Genomic DNA, 21,092 nt, shown 5'->3' with positions numbered 1-21,092 from the left:
TGTGATCCCCTACAGACCTGATCCCCCTACAGACGTGATCCCCTACAGACCTGATCCCCTACAGACCTGATCCCCTTCAGACCTGATCCCCTACAGACCTGATCCCCCTATAGACCTGATCCCCCTACAGACCTGATCCCCCTATAGACCTGATCCCCTTCAGACGTGATCCCCTACAGACCTGATCCCCCTACAGACCTGATCCCCCTACAGACCTGATCCCCCTACAGACCTGATCCCCCTACAGACCTGATCCCCTACAGACCTGATCCCCTTCAGACCTGATCCCCCTACAGACCTGATCCCCCTACAGACCTGATCCCCCTACAGACCTGATCCCCTACAGACCTGATCCCCCTACAGACGTGATCCCCTACAGACCTGATCCCCCTACAGACCTGATCCCCTACAGATTTGATCCCCCTTCTTCAATTTAGTGGGATTCCAGATGTCATTAGAAGATGTTGATGGCAGTGACTTGTTACAGTCCTTGCTACAGTCAGTAGGCACAGTATGTATACACTGACCATGCTGTCTCCTCTAGATGGGTTATATCCCAGGCTGGTCCGGTCCTGCCCAGACTCCAGTAGAGGTGGACCTGGACGTCATAGAGGAATACCTGCAGGAACACTCTCTGGACGTCCAACACACTCCTCCGACGCCTCCTGCCACGCCCGCTCAGCAAACACACCAGCACCAGGAGACCAGCATCATAGGTGAGCGTGTGTGAGTTTATTGATTGATTGATTGAGTGGTCGATTGATTTAATTTGATCGACTGATTGATTTATACATTTGTTTATTATCTTATTGATTGATTAATAAATTGGTTGATTACCTGATTGATTGGTTGATTGGTTGATTACCTGATTGATTGGTTGATTGGTTGATTACCTGATTGATTGGTTGATTACCTGATTGATTGGTTGATTACCTGATTGATTGGTTGATTACCTGATTGCCTGATTGATTGGTTGATTACCTGATTGATTGGTTAATTACCTGATTGATTGGTTGATTACCTGATCGCCTGATTGATTGGTTGACCTATTGATGTATTGCCTCTCCAGAGAACAGCTGGTCTGGTCAGTATGCCTACCAGTGGCATTATGACTACAGTTCTCCTCATAAGGACTATGAAAAACAGGCTCCGCCCACAGAATGGCCTCGTCTTCATGGCAACCACTGGGTGAGTCCAACGAACACACCCTCTCACCCAAAATACTGTAGGAGCCGTAATGCAGAAAAATAGCATTTATCTATTTGAAGTTATTTCAATATTATTATTTATGTATATTTGCACATTTGTAAAATGTTAATATTTAGGCCATTCCACTATAGGCATTTGTATAGGAAAATCCCCTGTTAGAACGCTCCGTTAGTTTAGCCTACGTGACATCATATGCCTGACATGCTATGCTCATTCGTCAAGAAGAAGTCGATGGACTGTTCAATTCATTTCCTTTGTAAATTGTTCATTGCTATATAAAAGGTCAAACGGAGAAGGTTTTGAATGGTTTTATTGGCGTCAGACTCACTGCTTTTAACGTTGACTACTGAGAAGGCTGCTCCCCTACACATACAACATGACTACTACACGTTTACTACACACATACAACACTCAACATTTACTACACGTTTACTACACACATACAACATGACTACTACACGTTTACTATACACATACAGCATGACTACTACACGTTTACTATACACATACAACGTGACTACTACACGTTTACTATACACATACAGCATGACTACTACACGTTTACTATACACATACAACGTGACTACTACACGTTTACTAGACACATACAACATGACTACTACACGTTTACTATACACATACAACGTGACTACTACACGTTTACTATACACATACAACGTGACTACTACACGTTTACTAGACACATACAACATGACTACTACACGTTTACTATACACATACAACGTGACTACTACACGTTTACTATACACATACAACGTGACTACTACACGTTTACTAGACACATACAACATGACTACTACACGTTTACTATACACATACAACATGACTACTACACGTTTACTATACACATACAACATGACTACTACACGTTTACTACACACATACAACATGACTACTACACGTTTACTATACACATACAGCATGACTACTACACACATACAACATGACTACTACACGTTTACTATACACATACAACATGACTACTACACGTTTACTATACACATACAACATGACTACTACACGTTTACTACACACATACAACAGGGCTACTACACGTTTACTATACACATACAGCATGACTACTACACACATACAACATGACTACTACACGTTTACTACACACATACAACATGACTACTACACATTTACTATACACATACAACATGACTACTACACGTTTACTACACACATACAACAGGGCTACTACACACATACTACACACATACTACACATTAATAAGGAAAGAGATTGATTGGAATCAGCTGTGGCTCAATGTAATAATGTATGTCAGACTGTCTGACTGAGTGGAGTGTGTTTCAGGAGCACGGTACCTATTCCAATGAGACAACTCCCTGCAGTGAGTCAGACTCCACCAGCTCCATCTGTCTAGACTACGCTCCATCCTCTCCCTCCGACCCTCTCGCCCCAGCTGAGAGGAGAGGCAGGAAGACGAGCGAAATACTGCCCCTCACATCACACTCAGGTAACAACACTACACACACCCACACCACTACACACATACACCCACACCACTACACACACACACCCACACCACTACACACACACCCACACCACTACACACACCCACACCACTACACACACCCACACCACTACACACTACCACACACACCCACACCACTACACACACCCACCCCACTACACACTGACACCACTACACTCTGACACCACTACACACACCCACACCACTACACACACCCACACCACTACACACACCCACACACACACCACTACACACACCCACACCACTACACACACCCACACACACTCCACTACACACACCCACACCACTACACTCTGACACCACTACATACTGACACCACTACACACTGACACCACTATATACTGACACCACTACACACTGACACCATTACACACTCTGACACCACTACACACTCTGACACCACTACACTCTGACACCACTACACTCTGACACCACTACACACTCTGACACCACTACACTCTGACACCACTACACTCTGACACCACTACACTCTGACACCACTACACTCTGACACCATTACACACTCTGACACCACTACACTCTGACACCACTACACTCTGACGCCATTACACACTCTGACACCACTACACTCTGACACCACTACACTCTGACACCATTACACTCTCTGACACCACTACACTCTGACACCACTACACTCTGACACCACTACACTCTGACACCACTACACTCTGACACCACTACACTCTGACACCACTACACTCTGACACCACTACACTCTGACACCACTACACTCTGACACCATTACACACTCTGACACCACTACACTCTGACACCACTACACTCTGACGCCATTACACACTCTGACACCACTACACTCTGACACCACTACACTCTGACACCATTACACTCTCTGACACCACTACACTCTGACACCACTACACTCTGACACCACTACACTCTGACACCACTACACTCTGACACCACTACACTCTGACACCACTACACACTCTGACACCACTACACTCTGACACCACTACACTCTGACACCACTACACTCTGACACCACTACACACTCTGACACCACTACACTCTGACACCACAACACACTCTGACACCACTACATTCTGACACCACTACACTCTGACACCACAACACACTCTGACACCACTACACTCTGACACCACTACACTCTGACACCACTACACTCTGACACCACTACCCTCTGACACCACTACATCACAGCCTTACTCACCAGTGACCCCTCTCTCACTCTTCTATCAGACCCACGTCCCATCCAGCCACCCACACACACCAACCTTCATAACGAATAAACACTAATAATAACAATATACCTACTTCCTGTATCCCCCCCTTTTGCCCCGACAGGAAAGAAGAAGGAGCGTCTGTTCCACTTCCTGTTTGAGATGCTTCAGACCCCCTCCATGCGGAGCTGCATCTGGTGGGTACAGTCCTGCTCCGGCACCTTCCAGTTCTCCTCCCAGAACAAGGAACGTCTGGCCCAGCTGTGGGGCCGCAGGAAGGGCAATCGTAAGACCATGACATACCAGAAGATGGCTCGGGCACTCAGAAACTACAGCAGAACAGGAGAGATATGTAAGGTGAAGAGGAAGCTCACATACCAGTTTAGTGAGGGAACACTGAGGGGACTGCAGGGAGCATGTTAGGGAGGGCGAGTAGGAGGAACATATGCTAGCACAGTTACCTGGCAGGGCACAAAGATAAATACTGAGTATTTGTAGGACGAGGAAGGGGAAGAGGAGGAGCAAGAGGAAGAGGAGGAGGAGCAGGGGGAGGAAGAGGAGCAGGAGAAGCAGGAGGGAAGAGGAGCAGGAGGAAGAGTATGAAGAGGGAGAGGAGGAGGAAGAAGAGCAGGAGGAGGAGGAAGAAGAGGGTGAGGAGCAACATCACCCTAACCCTTAACTCTTGGCTTCAACATATAGACACCGTGTAGAAGGTAGGACAAGGGCCTTCAACATGTAGAAGGTAGGACAAGGGCCTTCAACATGTAGAAGCTAGGACAAGGGTCTTCAACATGTAGAAGCTAGGACAAGGGTTTTCAACATGTAGAAGGTAGGACAAGGGTCTTCAACATGTAGAAGCTAGGGACAAGGGTCTTCAACATGTAGAAGGTAGGGACAAGGGTCTTCAACATGTAGAAGGTAGGACAAGGGTCTTCAACATGTAGAAGGTAGGACAAGGGTCTTCAACATGTAGACACCGTGTAGAAGGTAGGGACAAGGGTCTTCAACATGTAGAAGGTAGGACAAGGGTTTTCAACATGTAGAAGGTAGGACAAGGGTCTTCAACATGTAGAAGCTAGGACAAGGGTTTTCAACATGTAGAAGGTAGGACAAGGGTTTTCAGGGGGTACAGAAAGGGCAAGCCTTTGAACATTGGCTTTGAACATTATTTGTAAATCTGAGGATTGTCATTATATGAAAACTACTTCATAAGTAGAGTTTGAATGAATCTCGAATGGCACTGATTATTTTATACACCTAATGAAGAAAATGTTGGATCGGATGATATATTTTTCTACACTTTCTTTTTGATTTAAAATTTTGTTTTTAATCGTGTGTTTTGATAAAAATGGTTTAGAGAAAATCCATGTGTTTGAAAAATAACGTTTTAAACCATTTGTCTTTGTGATTTTAATAAAATGTCTGGTATCTGCCCTCATACTGTGATGGTGTTGGCCCAGCATCGTCCGGGTTTGGCCAGTGTAGGCCGTCATTGTAAATAAAAATGTGTTCTTAACTAACTTGCCTAGTTAAATAAAGGTGACATTCATTTAAAAAAATACTGGAGAGGGAAGTGATTCATATACACACTGCACCCCCACACAGTTCCCACGGGCTGTATGCAAAGCAACCAGGCAGACCAACAGCCTGGTTAATGAATAACTACCGTAACTCAACACCTCCTATAACACCACTGGGGTCTGCCGAAGGGGAGGACGGCTCATCGTAATGTCTGGAACGGAGTCGACGGAATGGAATCAAGCACGTGTTTGTGTTCTGATTCCGTTCCGTCGACTCCGTCCCAGACATTATGATGAGCCGTCCTCCCCTCGGCAGCCTCCACTGCTATACACACACACCTACTCACTCACACATAGGGGAGAAAGGGAAGCTTGTTGCTAGATTAGATACGCTTGCTCTCTTGTTCAGTGTTATCAATAATATAATTCTGTGGTATATTATTTGATATTATATCTATGATTCTTCATGCAAATGAAGAAAGTAACCAGGCTTCTACACAGTGAACGGATTATGTTATATTTAAATAGCCTACAACTTGACTCTCATAATCAAACGCTCACACACATACAATTCCAGTAAAAGCCACAGCGCTATTGCCACACCCACTCTTTGCGTTTTATGGCGCCACCTTGTGTACTAAGCCGGTAATACCGTATATTCCAGTATGAGAGAAGGATGATGACATGAACTGAACAACAGTGGAATTATGTAAAAAATAATAATAGCTGATGTTTGTTATTTTTGAAAATGGTAAAAACGTCAGTAGCCGAAACATCATTATAAGCACCAAGTGTGCTTGATAAAAAGTGGAAAAACAGCACAAAAGCAATAATGGCATTATAGGGAATAGAAGTGTTCGATATGACAGCAGTCAAATATAGTCCATTTATACGTTGGATTCCATGCCGGAATTTGTTTGATTCTTTGTCATCGAAACTGAGGGAACTCATGATCTCTCTGAAGCAATCCTGTGACATGGTTTCTCCAAAGAGAAGTAACCCATAACGTGTGTGAGCAGAAACTCTCCATATACATCCTCTCTCCTCCGAATGCTCCACAGACATACAGGTTTGAAATGAACGCTTCCAGCTCATCAACAGACAGATCCCAGGCAGTGTCTCCTGGCTCCCTGTGTCTCAGCCCCAGTCCCTGATCCCAGGCAGTGTCTCCTGGCTCCCTGTGTGTCTCAGCCCCAGTCCCTGATCCCAGACAGTGTCTCCTGGCTCCCTGTGTCTCAGCCCCAGCCCCTAATCCCAGGTAGTGTCTCCTGGCTCCCTGTGTCTCAGCCCCAGCCCCTAATCCCAGGCAGTGTCTCCTGGCTCCCTGTGTGTCTCGGCCCCAGTCCCTGATCCCAGGTAGTGTCTCCTGGCTCCCTGTGTCTCAGCCCCAGCCCCTGATCCCAGGTAGTGTCTCCTGGCTCCCTGTGTCTCAGCCCCAGTCCCTGATCCCAAGGCAGTGTCTCCTGGCTCCCTGTGTCTCAGCCCCAGTCCCTGATCCCAGACAGTGTCTCCTGGCTCCCTGTGTCTCAACCCCTGATCCCAGAAAGTGTCTCCTGGCTCCCTGTGTCTCAGCCCCAGTCCCTGATCCCAGAAAGTGTCTCCTGGCTCCCTGTGTCTCAGCCCCAGCCCCTGATCCCAGGTAGTGTCTCCTGGCTCCCTGTGTCTCAGCCCCAGCCCCTAATCCCAGGCAGTGTCTCCTGGCTCCCTGTGTGTCTCGGCCCCAGTCCCTGATCCCAGGTAGTGTCTCCTGGCTCCCTGTGTCTCAGCCCCAGCCCCTGATCCCAGGTAGTGTCTCCTGGCTCCCTGTGTCTCAGCCCCAGTCCCTGATCCCAAGGCAGTGTCTCCTGGCTCCCTGTGTCTCAGCCCCAGTCCCTGATCCCAGACAGTGTCTCCTGGCTCCCTGTGTCTCAACCCCTGATCCCAGAAAGTGTCTCCTGGCTCCCTGTGTCTCAGCCCCAGTCCCTGATCCCAGAAAGTGTCTCCTGGCTCCCTGTGTCTCAGCCCCAGCCCCTGATCCCAAGGCAGTGTCTCCTGGCTCCCTGTGTCTCAGCCCCAGCCCCTGATCCCAGACAGTGTCTCCTGGCTCCCTGTGTCTCAGCCCCAGTCCCTGATCCCAGACAGTGTCTCCTGGCTCCCTGTGTCTCAACCCCTGATCCCAGAAAGTGTCTCCTGGCTCCCTGTGTCTCAGCCCCAGTCCCTGATCCCAGAAAGTGTCTCCTGGCTCCCTGTGTCTCAGCCCCTGATCCCAGACAGTGTCTCCTGGCTCCCTGCGTCTCAGCCCCAGTCCCTGATCCCAGACAGTGCCTCCTGGCTCCCTGCGTCTCAGCCCCAGTCCCTGATCCCAGACAGTGTCTCCTGGCTCCCTGTGTGTCTCAGCCCCAGTCCCTGATCCCAGACAGTGTCTCCTGGCTCCCTGTGTGTCTCAGCCCCTGATCCCAGGCAGTGTCTCCTGGCTCCCTGTGTCTCAGCCCCAGTCCCTGATCCCAGACAGTGTCTCCTGGCTCCCTGTGTCTCAGCCCCAGTCCCTGATCCCAGGCAGTGTCTCCTGGCTCCCTGTGTGTCTCAGCCCCTGATCCCAGACAGTGTCTCCTGGCTCCCTGTGTCTCAGCCCCTGATCCCAGACAGTGTCTCCTGGCTCCCTGTGTCTCAGCCCCAGTCCCTGATCCCAGACAGTGTCTCCTGGCTCCCTGTGTCTCAGCCCCAGTCCCTGATCCCAGACAGTGTCTCCTGGCTCCCTGTGTCTCAGCCCCAGCCCCTGATCCCAGACAGTGTCTCCTGGCTCCCTGTGCCTCAGCCCCAGTCCCTGATCCCAGACAGTGTCTCCTGGCTCCCTGTGTGTCTCAGCCCCTGATCCCAGACAGTGTCTCCTGTCTCCCTGCGTCTCAGCCCCAGTCCCTGATCCCAGACAGTGTCTCCTGGCTCCCTGTGTCTCAGCCCCTGATCCCAGACAGTGTCTCCTGGCTCCCTGTGTCTCAGCCCCTGATCCCAGACAGTGTCTCCTGGCTCCCTGCGTCTCAGCCCCAGTCCCTGATCCCAGACAGTGTCTCCTGGCTCCCTGTGTCTCAGCCCCAGTCCCTGATCCCAGGCAGTGTCTCCTGGCTCCCTGTGTGTCTCAGCCCCTGATCCCAGACAGTGTCTCCTGGCTCCCTGTGTGACTCAGCCCCAGCCCCTGATTCCAGGCAGTGTCTCCTGGCTCCCTGTGTCTCAGCCCCTGATCCCAGACAGTGTCTCCTGGCTCCCTGTGTCTCAACCCCTGATCCCAGGCAGTGTCTCCCGCTCCCTGCGTCTCAGCCCCAGTCTCTGATTCCAGGCAGTGTCTCCTGGCTCCCTGTGTCTCAGCCCAAGTCCCTGATCCCAAGGCAGTGTCTCCTGGCTCCCTGCGTCTCAGCCCCAGTCCCTGATCCCAGACAGTGTCTCCTGGCTCTCTGCGTCTCAGCCCCAGTCTCTGATTCCAGGCAGTGTCTCCTGGCACCCTGTGCGTCTCAGTCCTGACCTGTATTATAATACAGGTCAGGTCTATTATAATACAGACCAGGTATATTATAATACAGGTCAGTTCTATTATAATACAGGTCAGTTATATTATAATACAGCCCAGGTCTAGTATAATACAGGTCAGTTCTATTATAATACAGGCCAGGTCTATTATAATACAGGTCAGGTCTATTATAATACAGGCTAAGGTCTATTATTACACTGGAATGGTCTATCATATTACAGGCCAGGTCTATTAGAAGACAGGTCATGTATATTATAATACAGGCCAGATCTATTATTATACTAAAATGGTCTATTATAATACAGGCCAGGTCTACAGGCCAGGTCTAGAATAAGACAGGCCAGGTCTATTATAATACTGGCCAGGTCTAATATAATACAGACCAGGTCAATTATTATACAGGCTAGGTCTACAGGCCAGGTCTATTATAATACAGACCAGGTCTATTATAATACAGGTCAGGTCTATTATAATACAGGCCAGGTATATTATAACACAGACCGGATCTATTATAATACAGACCAGATCTATTATAATACAGACCAGATCTATTATAATACATACCAGGTATATTATAATACAGGCCAGGTCTATTAAACTACAGACCAGGTCTATCATTATACAGGATAGGTCTATTATTATACAGGCCAAGTTTACTGGCCAGGTCTATTAGAATACAGGCCAGGTCTATTTTTATTACCGGCCGGGTCTATTATAATACAGACCAGGTCTATTATAATACAGGCCAGGTCTATTATAATACAGGCCAGGTCTATTATAATACCGGCCAGGTCTACAGGCCAGGTCTGGTATAGTACAGGCCAGGTCTATTATAATACAGGTCAGGTCTATTATAATACAGACCAGGTCTTTTATAAAACAGGCCAGGTCTATTACAAAACCGAACGCTGCCTGCACTTGCCCGCCCGTCCAGCTTCACTACTCTGGATGGTTCTGACTTAGAATATATGGACAACTACAAATACCTAGGTGTCTGGTTAGACTGTAAACTCGCCTTCCAGACTCACATTAAGCATTTCCAATCCAAAATTAAATCTAGAATCTGCTTCCTGTTTCGCAACAAAGCATCCTTCACTCATGCTGCCAAACATACCCTCGTAAAACTGACCATCCTACCGATCCTCGACTTCGGTGATGTCATTTACAAAATAGCCTCCAACACTCTACTCAGCAAATTGGATGCAGTCTATCACAGTGCCATCCGTTTTGTCACCAAAGCCCCATATACCACCCACCACTGCTACCTGTATGCTCTCGTTGGCTGGCCCTCACATCATATTCGTCGCCAAACCCACTGGCTCCAGGTCATCTATAAGTCTGATACTTCCGGTGCCGACAGAGCCGGCCGCCTCGCTTTTAGTTTCCTAGGAAAGGAAACTTTCACTTCACAATAGTAATAATAATATGCAAATTGTATGATCTAGAATAGAGTACGAGGCAGTTTAATTTGGGCACGATTTTTTCCAAAGTGAAAACAGCGCCCCCCCCTATTGACAAGTTAAGCGGAAGATTACCAGTGTTTGATGCTCGTCGTTTGGTGTGACGCAGACAGGTTGGCGAGAGTGGAGTCATTGTTCTTTTGAGTTTTGATGTTACGCCTCTTGGAGGGAACACAACACCCTTCAACTCCCCGTGGAGGTAAAGAGGTACGTGACTGGAGGTAAAGAGGTACGTGACTGGAGGTAAAGAGGTACGTGACTGGAGGTAAAGAGGTACGTGACTGGAGGTAAAGAGGTACGTGACTGGAGGTAAAGAGGTACGTGACTGGAGGTAAAGAGGTACGTGACTGGAGGTAAAGAGGTACGTGACTGGAGGTAAAGAGGTACGTGACTGGAGGTAAAGAGGTACGTGACTGGAGGTAAAGAGGTACGTGACTGGAGGTAAAGAGGTACGTGACTGGAGGTAAAGCGGTACGTGACTGGAGGTAAAGAGGTACGTGACTGGAGGTAAAGAGGTACGTGACTGGAGGTAAAGAGGTACGTGACTGGAGGTAAAGAGGTACGTGACTGGAGGTAAAGAGGTACGTGACTGGAGGTAAAGAGGTACGTGACTGGAGGTAAAGAGGTACGTGACTGGAGGTAAAGAGGTACGTGACTGGAGGTAAAGAGGTACGTGACTGGAGGTAAAGAGGTACGTGACTGGAGGTAAAGAGGTACGTGACTGGAGGTAAAGAGGTACGTGACTGGAGGTAAAGAGGTACGTGACTGGAGGTAAAGAGGTACGTGACTGGAGGTAAAGAGGTACGTGACTGGAGGTAAAGAGGTACGTGACTGGAGGTAAAGAGGTACGTGACTGGAGGTAAAGAGGTACGTGACTGGAGGTAAAGAGGTACGTGACTGGAGGTAAAGAGGTACGTGACTGGAGGTAAAGAGGTACGTGACTGGAGGTAAAGAGGTACGTGACTGGAGGTAAAGAGGTACGTGACTGGAGGTAAAGAGGTACGTGACTGGAGGTAAAGAGGTACGTGACTGGAGGTAAAGAGGTACGTGACTGGAGGTAAAGAGGTACGTGACTGGAGGTAAAGAGGTACGTGACTGGAGGTAAAGAGGTACGTGACTGGAGGTAAAGAGGTACGTGACTGGAGGTAAAGAGGTACGTGACTGGAGGTAAAGAGGTACGTGACTGGAGGTAAAGAGGTACGTGACTGGAGGTAAAGAGGTACGTGACTGGAGGTAAAGAGGTACGTGACTGGAGGTAAAGAGGTACGTGACTGGAGGTAAAGAGGTACGTGATTGTAGGTAAAGAGGTACGTGACTGTAGGTGGAGGTATAGAGGTATGTGACAGTAGGTGGAGGTAAAGAGGTATGTGACAGTAGGTGGAGGTAAAGAGGTATGGGACTGTAGGTGGAGGTAAAGAGGTACGGGACTGTAGGTGGAGGTAAAGAGGTACGTGACTGTAGGTGGAGGTATGTGACTGTAGGTGCGGGTATGTGACTGTAGGTGGAGGTATGTGACTGTAGGTGCGGGTATGTGACTGTAGGTGCGGGTATGTGACTGTAGGTGCGGGTATGTGACTGTAGGTGGAGGTAAAGAGGTACGTGACTGTAGGTGGAGGTAAAGATGACAGAGGCAGAGAATATTACCTTTAACAGGGAATTTATTCTTTCACACGGTAATTTGGAGAAAAGGGGCTGGACGGAACCAAAGCAAAGAAAGTAAAAGTTAAAAAGTCCCCTACCTAACCACTACTTACCTAACCTTTTAACACCCCCTGGAGCGCTAACCAAAATACATGGGATGGTCCACCCAGGTCTTACCTAGTGTGCATAGACAGTAAATACTACGGGTTATGTATGCCCAAAGTCATCTTGTCTAAGCACTCCCAAGCAGCCTTCACCTCCGGGAACAAAAACAGAAGAATTACTAACGTAAAGTGAACAATTTCAATAATCAAAAACACAGTCCTTTTGGCATACACATACCTCAGAAGTGTCAGTTACAAAATACTTTCAACAAAACTGTCACTGGGCAACAACCAACACAGTACATCCAAGATGCTCTCTCTCTCTTGGCTTTTATCCAGCTGGAGAAGGAGTTGATAACAGCTGTTTTCCCTGCCGAGGGTACAGAGCTCCAATCATCGATGGGGCTGACCAATCAGCTGCTTAGAATCCAGGAAGCCTGAAATACACACATACAAACACATACCGTTGAAGTAGAGTGTTGGAAGCTATTTTATACAGAAGTTTACATACACTTAGGTTTGAGTCATTAAAACTTGTTTTTCAACCACTCCACAAATTTCTTGTAAACAAACTATAGTTTTGGCAAGTCGGTTAGGACATCTACTTTGTGCATGACACAAGTCATTTTTCCAACAATTGTTTCCAGACAGATTATTTCATTTATAATTCACTGTATCACAATTACAGTGGGTCAGAAGTTTACATACACTAAGTTGACTGTGCCTTTAAACAGCTTGGAAAATTCCAGAAAATGATGTCATTGCTTTAGAAGCTTCTGATAGGCTAATTGACATAATTTGAGTCAATTGGAGGTGAACCTGTGGATGTATGTCAAGGCCTACCTTCAAACTCAGTGCCTTTTTGCTTGACATCATGGGAAAATCAAAAGAAATCAGCCAAGATCTCAGAAAAATAATTGTAGACCTCCACAAGTCTGGTTCATCCTTGGGAGTAATTTACAAATGCCTGAAGGTACCACGTTCATCTGTACAAACAATAGTACGCAAGTATAAACACCATGGGACCACACAGCCGTCATACCGCTCAGGAAGGAGACGCGTTCTGTCTCCTAGAGATGAACGTACTTTGGTGCGAAAAGTGCAAATCAATCCCAGAACAACAGCAAAGGTCCTTGTGAAGATGCTGGAGGAAACAGGTACAAAAGTATCTATATCCACAGTAAAACGAGTCATATATCGACATAACCTGATATGCCGCTCAACAAGGAAGAAGCCACTGCTACAAAACCAACATTAAAAAGCCAGACTACGGTTTGCAACTGCACATGGGGACAAAGAACGTTTTTTTTTTTTTTTAAATGTCCTCTGGCCTGATGAAACAAAAATAGAACTGTTTGGCCATAATGACCATCGTTTTGTTTGGAGGGACAAGGGGGAGGCTTGCAAGCCGAAGAACACTATTCCAACCGTGAAGCACGGGGGTGGCAGCATCATGTTGTGTGGGTGCTTTGCTGCAGGAGGGACTGGTGCAATTCACAAAATAGATGGCATCATGAGGCAGGAAAATTATGTGGATATATTGAAGCAACATCTCAAGACATCAGTCAGGAAGTTAAAGCTTGGTCGCAAATGGGTCTTCCAAATGGACAAGGACCCCAAGCATACTTCCAAAGTTGTGGCAAAATGGCTTAAGGTCAACAAAGTCAAGGTATTGGAGTGGCCATCACAAAACCCTGACCTCAATTCTATAGAAAATGTGTGGGCAAAACTGAAAAAGTGTCTGAGCAAGGAGGCCTACAAACCATACTGTTACACAGGAGGAATAGGGCAAAATTCACCCAACTTATTGTGGAAGGCTACCTGAAACGTTTGACCCAAGTTAAACATTTTAAAGACAGTGCTACCAAATACTAATTGAGTGTATGTAAACTTCTGACTCACTGGGAATGTGATGAAAGAAATAAAAGCTGAAATAAATAATTCTCTCTACTATTATTCTGACATTTCACATTCTTAAAATAAAGTGGTGATCCTAACTGACTAAAACAGAGATTTTTTTACTAGGATTATAATGTCAGGAATTGTGAAAAACTGAGTTTAAATGTATTTGCCTAAGGTGTATGTAAACTTCCGACTTCAACTGTATGTTTCGGTAAGATTGGATTTATAGCAATGGTTCTCAACTGTACTGCAGGGATGGAGTGCAAGTTGTAGAAAATGGAGGTTGTGGTGGCAGCTGCAGAGAACTGTGTGTGTTTGTGCAAGACTAGACTTCAGAAGAGTTACAGGGTGTGTTAAGTGGTGATGTCCCATCCTTTCAGGTTGTTGGCATGAGGTATGACTAGATTTAAAAAGTGGAGTAGGTTAGTTTTATTGAAATTGTATATCTTTTTGGAAGAAAAAAATTGTGAGCGTTTAGATGGTAGGGTATTTATTTATTTTTCAAGCAAAATATAAGGCAGTTGTACTCCAGTCTCGTAGGTGGCGGTAATGCAACATATTGGATTCCAAACGCCGTTAAACCACATCGAAGAAGAAATCTCCCACAGTGCGGAAATAGAAAGGGGGATTCCTGGTGCAAGTTAGCTTAGCGCTGTCGCTTTGACAGCTAGCTACATCAGAAGAATGTCAGAACTATCACTGGAAATTATTTCATCAGATTTTAATAGAAATACAATCTAGAAGTGGTGTCAGTTGCGGAAATACGCTTGGTCTGCCACAGTCAACCCAGAGCTTAGTTAGCTAACGTCAGCCTGATTAACGCCAACTAACTACGTATACAGATAAAAGGTAAGGTTTCTTCATGTTAGTTAAACAACTAACGTTAGTTACATATATATTTAGCTAAAGTCATGTCGTTGGCTGCCAGCTGCCACTGTTGTGCTAACTAGCCGACGTGATTGTCATGGCTAACGTACCCAGAATTAGCCATATAGCTAGCCACATCATGTTTGTCTAGCTAACCTTACCTAGCTATAGGCTTTATGCCTGGTGAACCAGTACCTAGTCCTAGGCTTGAGGAGACGAGTTCTCCCGACGCCCAAGATCATTCAAACGTTAGGTAAAAAATACGTTCGGTATTCACCAAAATATAGAGTTTCGCAGAACAACTAAATATTTGTAGACCTTTTTTTGGAAGTAGGTACATACGGTTCGTAACGGCTGGGCGTCAGAGGAGATCTCGTCTCCTCAAGCCCAGGTACTGGTTCATATGACTTCTAAAAGTTGGCAAGCGAACTAACCGTGTTTCAAATTTCATTAGCTAATGTTACTAGCTGTTAGCCTGCTAGCTAACTAGGTAAAAATACAGTAGGTTAGCTAGGTACGTATCAAAACCAACCAGGATGGAGCTAGAAGTGAAAGTAGCCTAGCTAGCGCCGAACAGACCGACTGCCTATAGATAAAGTAGGCAGGGCAATGCCCGTTTTGGGCATTTCTGTTAACGTTATATAATCCAAAATAAATCAACCGCAGCGTGGTTTTGGACTCATTCAGCAGTTTCTAACTGATTCAGTACGATATTGGAAATTAATGTTGAAAGTTCAATTTATATTGCTAAAATGTAAGTTGTAAATGATGTTGTCGCTGCTTCCTGTTGACAAGACGTTTTGATAAATAGGCCAATGTCAAAACACAGTTTTACGTGTCCAGGTCAATAACCAATATGCAGAAACAGGTTGTGATATATTGAAAACATAAAATGTACTATCTACACGTACATGTGCAACAATAGTAATCATACTATTATTTATTTTTTACGAGCACCTTATAAACTGCACATGCACCAGAAACCCTGTTGTTTTGGTAATAAAACACTGATATGGATGAGGGGGAATCAGGTTGTATGAGCTGTTATAACTGCCACAACAACAAAAAACACATGGAACCTGGATATTGTTTTTGTCACTGGTTGTTTTTGTCACTGGGGGGGGTTGCATTTTGATATGGGGGTCTCCAAAAGAGAGGCAAAACTGTTTTGTCAATCACTCATATCAATTGTGTAAGAGGGGGAGATGAGGTTGCATGTCCTACTAAAACAGGAAGAAGAAAAAAAGCAGGCTAGCCTGAATAATTTAGTCTGCCTGAACAGGCGTCTCTTGCGTGAACTTTTCGAGAGTTACTGTTGAGTGGTTTGCTGTCTCGAGCTTGAACGGTTCAAGAGTTACTGTTGAGTGGTTTGCTGTCTCGAGCTTGAACGGTTCAAGGGTTACTGTTGAGTGGTTTGCTGTCTCGAGCTTGAACGGTTCAAGAGTTACTGTTGAGTGGTTTGCTGTCTCGAGCTTGAACGGTTCAAGAGTTACTGTTGAGTGGTTTGCTGTCTCGAGCTTGAACGGTTCAAGAGTTACTGTTGAGTGGTTTGCTGTCTCGAGCTTGAACGGTTCAAGAGTTACTGTTGAGTGGTTTGCTGTCTCGAGCTTGAACGGTTCAAGAGTTACTGTAGAACCACCTTTGGCAGCGATTACATCTGTAAATCTTTCTGGGTCTTTGAAGGGCCCCCCACCTGGATTACAGCTGTAAATCTTTCTGGGTCTTTGAAGGGCCCTCCACCTGGATTACAGCTGTAAATCTTTCTGGGTCTTTGAAGGGCCCTCCACACCTGGATTACAGCTGTAAATCTTTCTGGGTCTTTGAAGGGCCCTCCACCTGGATTACAGCTGTAAATCTTTCTGTGTCTTTGAAGGGCCCTCCACCTGGATTACAGCTGTAAGTCTTTCTGGGTCTTTGAAGGGCCCTCCACCTGGATTACAGCTGTAAATCTTTCTGGGTCTTTGAAGGGCCCTCCACACCTGGATTACAGCTGTAAGTCTTTCTGGGTCTTTGAAGGGCCCTCCACCTGGATTACAGCTGTAAGTCTTTCTGGGTCTTTGAAGGGCCCTCCACACCGGGATTACAGCTGTAAGTCTTTCTGGGTCTTTGAAGGGCCCTCCACCTGGATTACAGCTGTAAGTCTTTCTGGGTCTTTGAAGGGCCCTCCACCTGGATTACAGCTGTAAGTCTTTCTGGGTCTTTGAAGGGCCCTCCTCACCGGGATTGTGCAACATTTTCCTTATGCTTTTCAGAATTCTTCAACCTCTGTCAAATTGGTGGTTGATCATTGCTAGACAACCATTTTCAGGTCTTGACACTGATTTTCACATTGATTAAAGTAAACTGTAACTTGGCCACATAGGAACATTCACTCATCCTACACACGGTCACTCCAACACATCCACCAAAACTTACTCGTCATTTATACTCTACACACCCACTCACATACAATCATCATGCAGTGCATTAGAAAAGTATTCAGACCTCTTGACTTTTCCCCCACATTTTGTTACGTTACAGCCTTATTCTATAGTTGATGTGGAAAACAATGCATTTAACCCATCTACACACAATGCCCCATAATGACAAAGCGATAACAGGTTTTTAAAAGTTGTTTTGCCGCCGTGCTGTGTTGTCTTAGGTCTCTCTTTATGTAGTGGTGTCTTAGGTCTCTCTTTATGTAGTGTTGTGGTGTCTTAGGTCTCTCTTTATGTGGTGTTGTCTTAGGTCTCTCTTTATGTAGTGTTGTCTTAGGTCTCTCTTTATGTAGTGTTGTCTTAGGTCTCTCTTTATGTTGTGTTGTCTTAGGTCTCTCTTTATGTAGTGTTGTGTTGTCTTAGGTCTCTCTTTATGTAGTGTTGTGTTGTCTTAGGTCTCTCTTTATGTAGTGTTGTCTTAGGTCTCTCTTTATGTAGTGTTGTGGTGTCTTAGGTCTCTCTTTATGTAGTGTTGTCTTAGGTCTCTCTTTATGTAGTGTTGTGGTGTCTTAGGTCTCTCTTTATGTAGTGTTGTGGTGTCTTAGGTCTCTCCTTATGTAGTGTTGTGGTGTCTTAGGTCTCTCTTTATGTAGTGTTGTCTTAGGTCTCTCTTTATGTAGTGTTGTGTTGTCTTAGGTCTCTCTTTATGTAGTGTTGTCTTAGGTCTCTCTTTATGTTGTGTTGTCTTAGGTCTCTCTTTATGTAGTGTTGTGGTGTCTTAGGTCTCTCTTTATGTAGTGTTGTGGTGTCTTAGGTCTCTCTTTATGTAGTGTTGTGGTGTCTTAGGTCTCTCCTTATGTAGTGTTGTGGTGTCTTAGGTCTCTCTTTATGTAGTGTTGTGGTGTCTTAGGTCTCTCCTTATGTAGTGTTGTGGTGTCTTAGGTCTCTCTTTATGTAGTGTTGTCTTAGGTCTCTCTTTATGTAGTGTTGTGTTGTCTTAGGTCTCTCCTTATGTAGTGTTGTGGTGTCTTAGGTCTCTCCTTATGTAGTGTTGTGTTGTCTTAGGTCTCTCTTTATGTAGTGTTGTGGTGTCTTAGGTCTCTCTTTATGTAGTGTTGTGGTGTCTTAGGTCTCTCTTTATGTAGTGTTGTGGTGTCTTAGGTCTCTCCTTATGTAGTGTTGTGGTGTCTTAGGTCTCTCTTTATGTAGTGTTGTCTTAGGTCTCTCTTTATGGAGTGTTGTGGTGTCTTAGGTCTCTCTTTATGTAGTGTTGTCTTAGGTCTCTCTTTATGTAGTGTTGTGTTGTCTTAGGTCTCTCTTTATGTAGTGTTGTGTTGTCTTAGGTCTCTCTTTATGTAGTGTTGTCTTAGGTCTCTCTTTATGTAGTGTTGTGGTGTCTTAGGTCTCTCTTTATGTAGTGTTGTCTTAGGTCTCTCTTTATGGAGTGTTGTCTTAGGTCTCTCTTTATGTAGTGTTGTGGTGTCTTAGGTCTCTCTTTATGTAGTGTTGTGTTGTCTTAGGTCTCTCCTTATGTAGTGTTGTGGTGTCTTAGGTCTCTCCTTATGTAGTGTTGTGTTGTCTTAGGTCTCTTATGTAGTGTTGTGGTGTCTTAGGTCTCTCTTTATGTAGTGTTGTGTTGTCTTAGGTCTCTCTTTATGTAGTGTTGTGGTGTCTTAGGTCTCTCTTTATGTAGTGTTGTGGTGTCTTAGGTCTCTCTTTATGTAGTGTTGTGGTGTCTTAGGTCTCTCTTTATGTAGTGTTGTCTTAGGTCTCTCTTTATGTAGTGTTGTGGTGTCTTAGGTCTCTCCTTATGTAGTGTTGTGGTGTCTTAGGTCTCTCTTTATGTAGTGTTGTCTTAGGTCTCTCTTTATGGAGTGTTGTGGTGTCTTAGGTCTCTCTTTATGTAGTGTTGTCTTAGGTCTCTCTTCATGTAGTGTTGTGGTGTCTTAGGTCTCTCTTTATGTAGTGTTGTGGTGTCTTAGGTCTCTCCTTATGTAGTGTTGTGGTGTCTTAGGTCTCTCTTTATGTAGTGTTGTCTTAGGTCTCTCTTTATGTAGTGTTGTGGTGTCTTAGGTCTCTCTTTATGTAGTGTAGTGGTGTCTCTCTTGTCGTGACGTGTGTTTTGTTCTATATTTTTATTTTTCATGTTTAATTCCCGTCCCCGCAGGAAGCCTTTTGGTAGGCCGTCATTGTAAATAAGAATTTGTTCTTAACTGACAAGCCTAGTTAAATAAGGGTATACAAAAATACTTTTTTTGTTGTTGTTTTTTTAAACCTGTTTTGGCAATGTCATTATGGGGTTTTGTGTGTAGACTGATGAGGATGATTTAATTGATCAATGTCAGAATAAGGCTGTAACGTAACAAAATGTGGAAAAGGTGAAGGGGTCTGAACACTTTCTGAAGGCTCTGTATCTACCGCCATCACTCCAGTGTCCCTGTCCCCTTCCCCCTATACATATCTACCTCCATCACTCCAGTGTCCCTGTCCCCTTCCCCCTATACATCTCTACCTCCATCACTCCAGTATCCCCTTCCCCCTATACATATCTACCTCCATCACTCCAGTATCCCCTTCCCCCTGTACATATCTACCTCCATCACTCCAGTATCCCTGTCCCCTTCCCCCTATACATATCTACCTCCATCACTCCAGTATCCCTGTCCCCTTCCCCCTGTACATATCTACCTCCATCACTCCAGTATCCCTGTCCCCTTCCCCCTGTACATATCTACCTCCATCACTCCAGTATCCCTGTCCCCTTCCCCCTATACATATCTACCTCCATCACTCCAGTATCCCTGTCCCCTTCCCCCTATACATATCTACCTCCATCACTCCAGTATCTCCTTCCCCCTATACATATCTACCTCCATCACTCCAGTATCCCTGTCCCCTTCCCCCTATACATATCTACCTCCATCACTCCAGTATCTCCTTCCCCTTATACATATCTACCTCCATCACTCCAGTATCTCCTTCCCCTTATACATATCTACCTCCATCACTCCAGTATCCCCTTCCCCCTATACATATCTACCTCATCACTCCAGTATCCCTGTCCCCTTCCCCCTATACATATCTACCTCCATCACTCCAGTATCTCCTTCCCCTTATACATATCTACCTCCATCACTCCAGTATCCCTGTCCCCTTCCCCCTATACATATCTACCTCCATCACTCCAGTATCTCCTTCCCCCTATACATATCTACCTCCATCACTCCAGTATCCCTGTCCCCTTCCCCCTATACATATCTACCTCCATCACTCCAGTATCTCCTTCCCCTTATACATATCTACCTCCATCACTCCAGTATCTCCTTCCCCTTATACATATCTACCTCCATCACTCCAGTATCCCCTTCCCCCTATACATATCTACCTCATCACTCCAGTATCCCTGTCCCCTTCCCCCTATACATATCTACCTCCATCACTCCAGTATCTCCTTCCCCTTATACATATCTACCTCCATCACTCCAGTATCCCTGTCCCCTTCCCCCTATACATATCTACCTCCATCACTCCAGTATCTCCTTCCCCCTATACATATCTACCTCCATCACTCCAGTATCCCTGTCCCCTTCCCCCTATACATATCTACCTCCATCACTCCAGTATCTCCTTCCCCTTATACATATCTACCTCCATCACTCCAGTATCCCTTCCCCCTATACATATCTACCTCCATCACTCCAGTATCC

At 45.7% G+C, this 21,092-nt stretch overlaps 2 protein-coding genes across 5 annotated transcripts in view; both read left to right on the top strand.

Annotated features, from left to right (window-relative positions):
* Positions 1-544: 544 nt before the first annotated feature.
* On the top strand, positions 545-5,511 carry LOC129829455 (transcription factor Spi-B-like). The gene is made up of 4 exons (XM_055891157.1): positions 545-716; positions 1,070-1,188; positions 2,551-2,713; positions 4,100-5,511. Exons 1-4 carry the CDS (start codon positions 545-547, stop codon positions 4,396-4,398), a joined length of 753 nt encoding a protein of 250 aa, XP_055747132.1. The 3' UTR covers positions 4,399-5,511.
* A 9,172-nt stretch (positions 5,512-14,683) lies between these two features.
* LOC129829429 (NF-kappa-B essential modulator-like) overlaps positions 14,684-21,092 on the top strand; it is a 65,701-nt gene continuing 59,292 nt past the window's right edge. For 3 of the 4 annotated variants that reach the window (XM_055891121.1, XM_055891122.1, XM_055891120.1), the window contains exon 1: positions 14,684-14,950. The gene's annotated coding sequence lies outside the window, so the exon portion shown is untranslated. The remainder of the gene's footprint in view (positions 14,951-21,092) is intronic. The other variant, XM_055891123.1, reaches the window with a different exon arrangement.

This window comes from Salvelinus fontinalis, chromosome 31 (assembly GCF_029448725.1).
Source record: "Salvelinus fontinalis isolate EN_2023a chromosome 31, ASM2944872v1, whole genome shotgun sequence".
Taxonomy (NCBI): Eukaryota; Metazoa; Chordata; class Actinopteri; order Salmoniformes; family Salmonidae; genus Salvelinus; species Salvelinus fontinalis.
This window is presented reverse-complemented; position numbering and strand designations above follow the sequence as displayed.

Bases quoted from the DNA above. Each gene is read 5' to 3' on its own strand.
- LOC129829455 (XM_055891157.1), top strand. From the start codon at position 545: ATGGGTTATATCCCAGGCTGGTCCGGTCCTGCCCAGACTCCAGTAGAG. The intron at 1,189-2,550 runs GTGAGTCCAACG...AGTGTGTTTCAG, and splicing joins GTCTTCATGGCAACCACTGG to GAGCACGGTACCTATTCCAA. The intron at 2,714-4,099 runs GTAACAACACTA...TTGCCCCGACAG, and splicing joins GCCCCTCACATCACACTCAG to GAAAGAAGAAGGAGCGTCTG.